General features: G+C 47.6%; 1 protein-coding gene across 1 annotated transcript in view; it reads right to left on the bottom strand.

The window, feature by feature from the left end:
• Window positions 1-8,562: 8,562 nt before the first annotated feature.
• Window positions 8,563-11,506, bottom strand: part of TUSC3 (tumor suppressor candidate 3) — a 61,849-nt gene continuing 58,905 nt past the window's right edge. The window contains exons 9-10 of the mRNA XM_064149355.1: window positions 10,538-10,628; window positions 8,563-8,845 (exon numbers count right to left, since the gene is read on the bottom strand). Of these exons, the coding sequence (XP_064005425.1) occupies window positions 8,830-8,845; window positions 10,538-10,628 (107 nt within the window). The 3' untranslated portion in view covers window positions 8,563-8,829. The remainder of the gene's footprint in view (window positions 8,846-10,537; window positions 10,629-11,506) is intronic.

The raw sequence follows: 11,506 nt of genomic DNA, 5'->3' as shown, positions 1-11,506 counted from the left end.
TTGGGGTTTGTATCCCTTCCTCGTCAGTTGGTATTGCTGTTGTCTGCTTCATTCGTGTATTGTTCTGTTCAGGTCTCCTTATCCCAGCCCGTGGGGGTTTGCATTTCTCCAGTGCTTGAACCCATCTCCGGTTGTGAACTGACAGGGGCATCCCAACAGCTACGTGTGAGGAAGCTGAAGGAAGTCCAGCCAGGAACAGTCCCCACGTGTCCCTGGCACAGCCTCCCTCAGAAGAAGGTATCCCAAAAACCCCAAAGGGTACTGGTGGGTTTTTGATGTAGCTGACATAGAGACAGAGGACAATAAGCAGTTGTTCGTCTTATCTGATCACCCAGAGGACCCTTCTGTTTCAGGGCTGCTGAGGGTTGAAGATGTAAGACAAGAGCAGCAGTGAAAGTTTCTGTGCAACTGTTGTCTGACAGCTAAACTGCACAGCAAAGCACTTAGGCAACGTCAGCTCACACTGCAGCAGAACCTCAGGGCAATGAGTGAGAAGGGATTTGCTCAGGCAGTGAACTCTCACCAAAGCCTCCTGGGTTTGCACCATGGCTGTGCATCGTAGCGGTGCATGACACAGATGCTTATGTGCTGGGTGGCTGGGCTGGAGCAAACTGATTCATAATCTGAAGGCTTAGCCCAGGAACACCACCAGGGGTCAAAGAGGACTATGTAGGCACAAAACTGCTGAACATCTCCAGTGCAGAGAGACTGTTCAGCTACAGCAAGTCCCCAGTAATTCCAGAATCTCTGTCTCCCTGGATTTAAACAGATACTCCTGGTTGAGCATCCCTCAGATGAGAGCCAGCAAACTGTTCCTGATCTTAACCTAGTGTCATTACTTCATCTAGACTGCAGCTGTTTTCCATCTGGAATTGCTGCTACTGAAGGGTCCCTTCCCACTCCCTGATGGCTGAATTTTTGCACAGCATTAAGCACCTTTCAGTCTCCAAAGGACACACGCCCAATGCCATGCATTTGAGTGAATTCAGGACACATCATAATCGTCTCTTAGGTCCTGACAGCAAAAAGCAAACCAAACCCGTAACTGGATGGAGATTCTGAGTCAAAATGTTGACAGCTGGGGCACTATTTTTGCTCTCTTTGGTGATGTGAGGTGCTACTTCCCCTGCACTATGGCAAACTGAGAATTACCTCATTTACTGCAGTCTGTGTGAACCTCGATTTCTCACCTTTCCTGTCAATCAGAGAATGCAGACCGGGAAATAGCCTCTTGGTGATTGGTCACATGGAGCTTTAATCATCTCTCATCTGCTGTGGATCAGCAGAAAGAACAGCCAAAGACTTGGTTCAGAAATGATGACCTATGTGTGTAGAACCAGTCAGGGTTCTCTGATCGTTGGATTAAGTTTAAAAATGAAGTACAGTGGGCATCCAGAGGCATCCAGTACCTAAGGAGACATTCTAATGAGCCTGCACTTAAAAGAACACATGTAACCTAATGCTCAGCCTTCAGAGATCACAATCTGCAGAGGAAGTTGGTTCAATGGAGACTGCCATAATTAATTTCTCTGCCTACTGTTTTTGAACGTAGACACAATCAGTCCTGTGAGCAGGATTCCTGCACTGGGCCACCGCCTGAAGCTGTCTCTCCCCTCCTTCCTACCACCAGTCAAGCACCAGAATTCAGAAGAGAAAACCCTTTTGCTGGAGGAGCTCTAGCTCTTTAAAGTTTCCCATCCAGAAAGTGAATTTAAAGTCAAAGTGCAGTTTAATGAATACTGACAATACAATTAAAACTTTTCCTGTGGTGGGTAAACCCCAAGGAAGTTGATGAGAAACAAATAAAGGTAGTTATGGATCACAGCTCCTTTTCCTTTGCAGAACAAAAAGAATGTAAATGGAGAGGTGGAGACAGTTGTGAGAGTCGACAGAGAAACTGATCTTCATTCTTCAAGTACACTCATATCTTCCCCCTCCCCGTTGCTTTAACACTCCCCCGTGGATCAGTGGCAGTATTAGAACCAATCTGCCTCTTAAGGCGCTGAAAGAAATAATAGCAAATAATTGTGATAATATCAGTGACAGACAAACCTCCAAGAAATATGGCAGTGTGGTTAAGATAAGGCTCAGCGCTCTCCAGTGCTGAGGGCCCCAAGGTCCCTCTCAGCTAACGCATACAGACATTGCTCTGACTGCCAAACAGTGCAAAGACCCTCGGGGTACAGCAGTAGTTTAGTGAGACAATAAAATGATGCCGTGGGATTCAGGCGAAGCAAGGCAGATGCAGTCAGACTGGTGGAAATACTAATGTGATTGGAAAAGAAATGCCTGCAAGGTTGCTGTTTGCTTCTAGAAGTTCAAAACAATTAATTTCATTACCTTTCCTCTACTCAGAAGTGGTTTGCAGTCCAGCTGATCTGTTATTTTTAAGCCTAGACAATTGGAAGGGTGAAATGTTTGGCATGACATAGGTGAGGGTCATTGTATTTGTGCTATCACTGGACAATCAGGGTAGCAAATCCCCAATCTGCACAACTTCACTGCAAACATCCAGTCAGAAGCATTTCCACAGCTGCTGCCCTGCTTTCCGAGGTACTCTGAGGAGGGTTCCCTGCTTGCACCTGCGCACTGTGTGCTGCCCGTCCCGGCTGGGAGAGAAGGTGACAGGCAGGAAAATGTGAAGGACAAGTTCCGGGGGAAACAGAAATACGAACCCAGTGATCAGTGACATCTGGTTATGTACCTTGGGAAACACTTAGCAGGGCACAGCAAAGAAGCTGCCACACAAATGGTGATCAGACAGGGACAGAATCAGAGAGCAAAGATTCCGGATAGTGGATCTCCAGCACATCAGCCTCAGGAACACAAACACAGGCACTGGCAAACACACTGTGAGCATAAACAGAGGGTTTAGAACAGATATGTATGACCCTTCAAACTCTTTGTGTTTCCTTGTGAACTGATCAGCATTTCTGATCAGCAGCCACATGCAGAGCAGGAGAAGGAAGATCATTCTCTGGAGTGAGGTGCATTCCCTACATAGAGAGCTGAACTAACCCCAAAAGTTACCAGCCAGCACTTAAGGGAACATTTAAAACACATGAATAACCAGAATCCGTTGACAGCTAATTTCCTTGAAAGGTTTACCCCAGTGACAGTTCTGTTGTACAGCAGACTACAGCTGCAGCGTTCTGCTACGGCTCCTTAGGCACAGCTCTGGGACTGTGCCCCCTCGCTCAGCAGACCTGGCACCAGACCAGCAGTCACTGAGTGCACTTCACCAGCCTGACTTAATATGAATGGGTTTAAGTTTCTTTATTTTAATTTAATTTAATCTGATTTCATTTATTTTTTCTATTCCAGTGTGTATTTCTGGTTTGCCTTCTTTTGTTTGAGGGATTCTCGTGGGCTCAGTCTTTGTCATCTGAGTGTTCTCATTCCCTTGCTCATACCACATCTTGCCAATGACAAGGGCAAGCCGCAGCTGTGCCTCACTTATTTCTCCAGGACGGACTGCTACTTTTCCTTTGGTTTTCTGCTGTCCATAGAATGAGTAGAGTAGATTTTTTTTTAATTCCTCTAGACAGCTTCAGGACTCACCCTACAGAATCATTGCAGTTTCTAGGTTGCAGTGTCAGAAACGTTGCAAAGGCTTTCATATTCTTCAATTAAGGTTCAGTGCTTGGAGTGTAGAGAACAAGCGGCTGCAGTAAGCGGAGCAAAGGCACTGTGCTTTCTGATCCACGGGAGAGCAGCTTCCCTTGTTCTGAGCAGTGTCTTCCGATGGCAAGGAAGGACAGACCTTGAGGAACGTATGGTGGTGGCTCCTCCAGCTTTCCTTTCAGCCCTCCGTATCTGAGCTGGGCTAAGAGTGGTGGATGGACTCAGGTAACGATGTGTACACCAAGGGGAGGAAGGGAAGCACTGGTGGGAAGGGGCCGTGGGTACCAGAGTGCTGTCAGAATTGTGTTGGAGTCCTGCAGTGACTCAGCAAGGGCTTTTGCAGCAGATAGATGATGCCTGCCTCAGTGGCCCTGCAGGGTCCATTGTAACTGCAGGTTGTCACCTACTGGTTCAGCCCTCTCAGCAACTGAACTTCCATTACTTTTATTGATTGTTGTTCCCTTTTATTGATTGCTTCTCTGCAATTAGAAAAGGCTGCAAGAGTTTAACATGTGGAGTGTGAGTACAGCAGTGTTCCTGACACTGTCCCTTTCTGACTTGATTTTAGAATCACAGAATTGCTGAGGTCGGAGAAGACCTTTAAGATCATTGAGTTGTCCTGTGCACACGAGGCTGTGAAACCCACCAGCATGCCATGTTGCTAAGAGCCCGAGCAGTCAAGGAAGAAGGACGTGGACTGCCTGCAGTGCTGTTCCGCAGTGTACCTGCATCTCGTCCTGGCAGCTAGCCCCAGTGAGGAGCCTGCAACGGCAGTGATGGGCTGCACCCCTGCCGCTCTGGCCAGCAGCAGGAGTGGCAGGCAGGCAGTCCTGCAAACCGATTCACAGCGGAAAGCTGCAGCCTGTCACCTGTCAGAGTGGCCGCTGTGACACTTCTCCCAGGCAACCACCAATAGAACAAGTCACAGTCTCAAGTTGTGCCAGGGGAAGTATAGGCTGGATGTTAGGAGGAGATTCTTCACAGACTGCCCAGGGAGGTGGTGGAGGCACCGTGCCTGGAGGTGTTCAAGCATAGACTGGATGAGGCACTTAGTGCCATGGTCTAGTTGACTGGCTAGGGCTGGGGGATAGGTTGAACTGGATGATCTTGGAGGTCTCTTCCAACCTGGTTGATTCTATGATTCTACCATTCGCTCTCTCTTTCATGTTTGCTCTTTTCCTTTTTCTTTAGCAGAGATTAGTCTTAATTAAACACTAGCTGTAGGATCAGAGGGAATCAGATCAAAGAAGGAAGCCCTCATGACCTTGCTGGTAACGTACCTGGCAAAGCACCTTCACAACAAGCCTGTGAAAGTGGTTTTGGGCCAGAGCCTGACCAATGGAAGTTTTGTGTTTATTTATTGCTAGAGTCCTGGAGATTGCTTCGGGGTTTTGTTAAGTTGTGTGAGCCACAGCTCATGTCTTGAACTCTTTAAACTTGTGCTAGGGTAGCAGCACTGACAGGATTTGCAGACATGGCACAGCAGGGCTGAGGTTAACTTCATGAATAAGGTGCAGGGAAGGGGCTCAGCTGCTGGGAATGAAAGAGGAGGAGAAGGCAGCTGAAGCCTTGCAGAGACTTAGGGAGCTTCAGGAATGTGGAGGGTATGGATTGCCTGGTCAGAGGTGGCCCTCTGTGCCAGAGGGTTTTTTTCTGGAGGGCAGAAGCTGTTCTAGGTAGAGCTGTGGGATTTCAGGCCATTGTTGGCTTATTGTCTACATGAGCAGGCAGGTCAAGCACACCTCTGGCAATGCTGTCTGTCAAAGCATGCAGTGCATGCCTTCTGGGGCGTGCTGTGCTGGGAGCAGGCAGGAAGCAGTGCAGGTTTTGGGGCAGGTTTTGGGGCCAGCTCTCCGTGCTGTGCTGGGAGCAGGCAGGAAGGAGTGCAGGTTTTGGGGCCAGCTCTCCGTGCTGTGCTGGGAGCAGGCAGGAAGCAGTGCAGGTTTTGGGGCCAGCTCTCCGTGCTGTGCTGGGAGCAGGCAGGAAGGAATGCAAGTTTCCTTTGTGAGACCTGTGAAGCCACTCCAGGTGCTGTGCCTGTCTGAGATGCCTGCTTTTCTTCATCTGATCAGAGGTAATGAAAATTGAGCTGCTTCTGCCTTTCCCTTGAAGTTAAGATGCCAAAGACCTTTGGCTTTTCAAAGGCTGGGCCTTATTAAGGTGCTCCAAATAAGAATGCAGAGCTGCTGTGTAACACGGACCCAAATACAAGCCACCCTATCCTTGGTCAGTGATCTTTTCTGTCATAAGCCCATATGAAATAGGTGGGCCCACTCGTGTGCTCCTTGGACAGGGTGGTCTCTACTGAGCTTTAGCTCTCTCCTGCCTCTTAAGAGAGCTCTAACCCTTAATCGATGCAGTCGATAGCTCTCTAGCTTAGTTCTTCCCCAGCCTTCTGCCTAGCCCAGTGCTAGCAGAAAATGTGCAGCACCCTCAAGGAGCTTTATCCTTGGCTCTCAGTGGTGTGTCTGGCTGGGAGCAAAGCTGTGGCTTTGGCTGTGCTCACCTTGAACAAAGCTGATAGAGTGTTTAGTGATCTGAGCAAACAACCTGTACTTCCCCATGACTACCATGTGCAGCCAGATGTGCAGGTAGAGGGCAAAACAGGAGCTAGAAGAACCTGTGAAGAACATCTAGCTCAGCTCCCCTGCAGTGAGCAGCCACAGCTCTAAGTGTATAGCTGCACTGGGCTTTTTATATTGTAGTTTATTTCCATCAGTTGATTTGTACACATTCCAGTCACCTTTGCTGTATTTTTGAGCTCACATCTGCCTGGAAATAAGGGATTCCATCATTTATAGCTGGAGAAGTTCCCTGTTTTTCTGTTTGGCATTGCCTGTTCTCTTTGCTTTTACAGTCCTGCCTTACTGTGTTGAATAACTGAAATTATAACTGTAGGAGCCATAAGTTGTAAATGTAGTTTTGAGACTTCTAAGCTTGATTTAATCTCTTGATCAAAAGTACTCTGTGCTCCTGCTCTTATCTGGCTGTCTCTGAGTGAGACTTTGAGGATGATACTGATAACTAGTGGAAATGTGTGCCTGCTGGAAGCACTGGTGAAGAGCAGCCTGGCAGTCTCCTAAAGTGAGCATGTTGGTAGCCAATCAGTTATCCCTCAGTAGGAAGACAGCTGTTTTGCATAAGACTAATACAACATGTAAATGTTGTTTTATAAGCCAGGATTATTCATTATTATGTGTCTTGTAAAGCTGTAATCCTAATTGCGTAGAAGGCTACATGTCAGATCCCCAAGCCAAATGACTCCTCTATCCTCTACTCCTGTGCTGTTTGCTGTAGGGCCATGATTAATTGTGTAGTCCTGGCTTCTACTGGGGGAATGATAATCTGATTTGCTTTTAAATTAATGTTTTCTTGGGGTCAAATGGGATAGACATAATAGGTGCTTTAGATAATTCAGAGCAATGCACTGCTGAAGGAATGAGGCATTCTGGCATTCAAGTCCTGTTCTCTGGTTAATTCCTGCTGGGTCCTGTTATGTTGGATATTGTCCTGGGCTAGGGGGAGGTGATCTCTTAGATAGTCTCTTGCAGTCCACAGGAGCCACACCAGTGATTTGGGAGGGACATTAAAATTCCAGGGACCACCACTCTGCTCTGTGGAGCTGGGACAGGAATCAAACAGAGGCTTAGCACAGGTGTGGCAGCTTTTGGCATAGCAGATAGTCCAAATAAAAAGTTAAACCTCTAACACTGAAGCAAATAAAAGCTAAACATGTAACAGTGCATTAAGGAGAAGAACTAGAGAAGAAGAGAGAGAGGTATCACCAGCAGAGACCTGACTGAAGCTGTCAGGATTCCTCCAGCAGCTGCTGCACCCCTTGGTCCTGGTCTCACCCCTTTTTATAGCCTTGGTCCCACACATGGCTTGTAGGGTTTTATGGGAAGTTCTTGGGGGGTCACTGGTGCCCCACAGACACAGCATATCTGGTCCTTTCTTACTCCTTCTTGCATAGTGGCACAGCACACTGGGCTGACTGGAGGACATGGTTTTACACCTGTTATTCCCTGTGCTTAGATTAATTCCATCTGGTGAAGATTGGTTCCCCTGCAAGTCTTGGCTTCACAGGGCAGTGTCAGAGAGCAAAAGCCTGGTGCTGGTTACCCTAACGGCTCTTTTTGCATGGCAATGAGTTTGGTTTGCCACGCAGCAGACACTGAACTTGGGTCTCTGTCACTGTAGCACAGGAGAATGCCTGCTCTTGCACTGGAGGGCTTCTAACAAGGAGTCAGAGCTCATAAACACCTAAGGAGGTATTCCTGTGAGTGGGGGTGAGTGCCAGGGGGAAAAAGCCAGGATAGAAGACAAATGGAGGTTAAAAAGCCCCAAAGCCTCAACGTGTGCAGAACCTCAGCTCACCTTAGAGCAGCAGGCATACAGCAGCTGCACACAGCTGTTACACCTTAGGCTGGTTTTCTCTTCGCAAGGTGACTTCCTTATTTGCTGCTCTTAATGAGCTTACCAAGTGCCTTAGGAGCTGAGAGAAAAGCCTCTCCAGTTCACTTCCTGGCTGACTGCAGACAGTGCCAATACCTGGTCCTCAAGCTGTCTCCAGCACCCAGAATGACTGCATTAGGGAGGCCGTGGTAGGGTGCATGCTGCTCTCTCCTCCCAGGTAACAATTGCTAAGAGCCAGTGGCCCCAAGTTGTGTCTGGGGAGGCTTAGATTGGACCTTAGGGAAAATCTGCTCACAGAAGGGGGTGCAGATCCCTGGAACAGGCTGCCCAGGGAAGAGGTTGAGGCACCACCCCGGAGGCATCTGAAAGGTGTGTAGATGGGGGGGGTGAGACAGGTGGTGGAGTGGTGGAGTTGGCCATGCTAAGCTAATGGCTGAACTCGATTTGCTTAAAGGTCTTTCCCAAGTGAAGTGAATGCACAGTGACCTCTGTGAAGGTCAATGAGAAAGCTTTCAGCAGAAGTCCATGCCAATGGAATTTATTTACAGTCCTGCCCACGTCACCTATTCACAACTCTTTAGGACTTCCCAGTGAGATGTTTATGTTTCTATAGATTACAGAGTCACTGCATGAAAGTGCATCCACTTCTCTATCAGCATACTATAGAAGTTAGCACAACACCAGATGAACCAAGGAAGGATTCCTGAACACATGTAATACTGGTGAGCAGACAGCATCAGTCACAGCTTATCTTCATGGTAAGCAGGTCTACAGGAGTGGCTCCTGAATTCATTTAATTAGGAAGCTGAAAAGAAAGAAGGCACGATTAAGTGCTGGGAAATGCACATAAAACAGAGCACAGTTATCTGGGAAGATTAAACAGACTCCAAAACACCCATCCGAGAAGTCATTTGGCACCTTTGTCATAACCCCTTCAGGTTCTATATTCAGTAGTTACTATGAAAGCACCAAAGTTACCTGGAGTGGAGTGACTGAAACTTCAATGTGTCTATTAAAAGAAGAAGCAAAACTAACTGGAAACATCTGCAGTCAGGTTCTGCATCTGCTCTTACTGCTTCAAGTAGGAACAACCTCTCCCAGGATGGCTCAGAGCAACTGGAAACATTCTGCTTTTACTGCTGCTTTTCCCTCAGAGCTGGGAAGGGATGGAGGACTTGGCGAGGCTCTGGAGGGCTGCAGACTTCAGTTCTTAGTATTCCAATAAATGAAGATGTTTCAGGTGCCACTGCTGATTCTTTACTGCTGGAGGAAACCTTTGTCTTCCTCACAAGCAGATCTGTGTTGTGTGCCAGACCTTTCCAAGTACCAAAGAACTGTTACCTGATAAACTGGGCATTGGGAACACAGCAAGACTCATGTGTGACTGCTGAGGGAGTTAAGTGGAGAGCAAGAAGGTAGCAGCTGCTGAAAGGAGAGGCTGCTTCACTGCCTCCAGCTCGGCATGGGACATCTTTGTGCAGTGTGTCTAGCATGCACGTTGTAGTAATTGCTCCACTTCTCCACCCCTGGTATAATTAATTAATCATTATAAAACATAAATACAAGTGTCATAGGCTTAAAAGGCTGTGCCTGTATGAAGATGTTCCCTGCTGCCACAAGCTGACAGGCTTGTTAGGCAAGACATACAAAGCAAGGGAACAGATGGGAACTGGCTGGGTGCTGGAGGGTGAAGTGAACGTGAGGGAAAAGCTAGCAAGAATGACTGCATGGAAAAGTGAACTGCAGGCTGCTGAGTGGGGCAGTGAGAGAATGCTGAGCACAAGAGACTGAAAAGAGAACCCAGGTCTAGGGAAAATGGCCATATATGTAGGGAAGGAGCTGAGAGGAGAGAGAGAGAGGAATGCTGGTGATGAAAGATTGTGGAGAAGAGTGGGAACGGCAGAGGATCACGCCAATCAGCCAGGGAGCAGGGGCAGGCTCAGGAGGGGTAAAAAACTGCATGACAGAACTGTAAGGAAATACAGCTAGGGCAGCAGCAGCCTGGATATATCCTCTACCACCAGGGCAACTGTTTCTTATGTTGTCTGCAAGTGAACTGCACATCCAGCAGTAAAGAGATTGAATGTGGCCAAGGGAAACACCCCAGGTTGCACAGAAGCCTGAAAAACAAGCTTCACATGGAGTGGTAAATCAGAGCCCTGGAGGCAGGTTTGGTACCTCGATGCACATCTTCGTTACAGAGCTACACAGGTAAGTATCTAATAAACGTTTGCAAACTCCAGCACCTTCTCCCCTGCATTTCTCACAGGGCACTGCACATGCCCCATCTCTCTGCCCAAACCCATGTAGTTGGTCTGCACCAACAGTCACATTAACATCAGCTTTCCAACCCTTCCTGCTCTGCTTGACTTAATAACCATTCCTACTGCTTCTCCAGCTCTCACAGACTTCAGTGGTAAAAATTAAGGACTTCCTTTACCTGAATGTTATTCTTAAACTGCACCAAGTGCTGCAGGTTTCTGAAAGGAGAGCTTACCTGTATGGGTAGCCATGGTATTTGGAGCGGAATATCGATAGGAGGAAGCTGAAGAAAAAGACCACCAGACCCAAGCCCACCAGACATATTACTGGGGAAAAAAAGAACTTTGGTTATTAGCACATCAAAGACTTAGAACTAGAACCTCTACAGGGAGATGACATGTTCAGTCACCTATGGAGAGTCATGACACAGCCAAACACAAAACTCTCACTGCTTTGCCTGCTGACACCAGCTGTACTCTGACAGGACTCCAAACACAGGTGGAAGCAATGTTTATGGTTATTAAGGGAAATGACTTGTCAGGGTGAGTGTGCTTTCAAGAAGAGGAGAAACTGGCAACTCAGATACATGTGGATGCAAACACCTTCCTGTTGGTAAGAGAGTTGATGTAGATCAGACCCAACAAGCACTGTGATGCCAGGTTCTTTAGGAAAGCAGCATCTGTGGCTGCTGGAGTCCTGCTCTGCACAGCCACACAGCTGAGGCTGCAGACACAGCATGGGCAGGAGAGGAACTGTTTACCTGGTTCTTAGGGCCGGGCAGAAACTACTTTGTCTGGTTTTAAAGGCTAAACAGTTTCACTCTTGCAAGTCTCAGGACTGGTAGCCAAACCACTTTTCCCTCTTAATTTGAAAGCAACATCAATCTTTAGGGTTTGAAGGTAAGCAGCAGTGGCTGCAGACCTTCCCAGGGCATCCAGATGCAAGTGCTTTGAGCCTTTTAAGGCAAAGAAGGAATTAGCAAAGCAAATGCTTGAATCAGCAAACAATTGGGAACACGAGCCTGTACCCTGGTAACAGCAGAACCCCTCTGTGGTCGTGACAGCTGGCCCAGCTGTGTGTACATTAACTAAGAAGAGGCACTGTTCTTACAAGCTGATGGACACAAATCAGATGCAGCTCATCAGCCTGTGACCATGTTTAGGTTCTACTCAGCTACTTTGATTTCTAAAGCTCTTCTTACACT

Source organism: Pogoniulus pusillus, chromosome 9, assembly GCF_015220805.1.
Source record: "Pogoniulus pusillus isolate bPogPus1 chromosome 9, bPogPus1.pri, whole genome shotgun sequence".
In the NCBI taxonomy this organism is placed as follows: Eukaryota; Metazoa; Chordata; class Aves; order Piciformes; family Lybiidae; genus Pogoniulus; species Pogoniulus pusillus.
The sequence above is the reverse complement of the archived record's forward strand: the minus strand, read 5'-3'. Positions and strand labels throughout refer to the sequence as shown.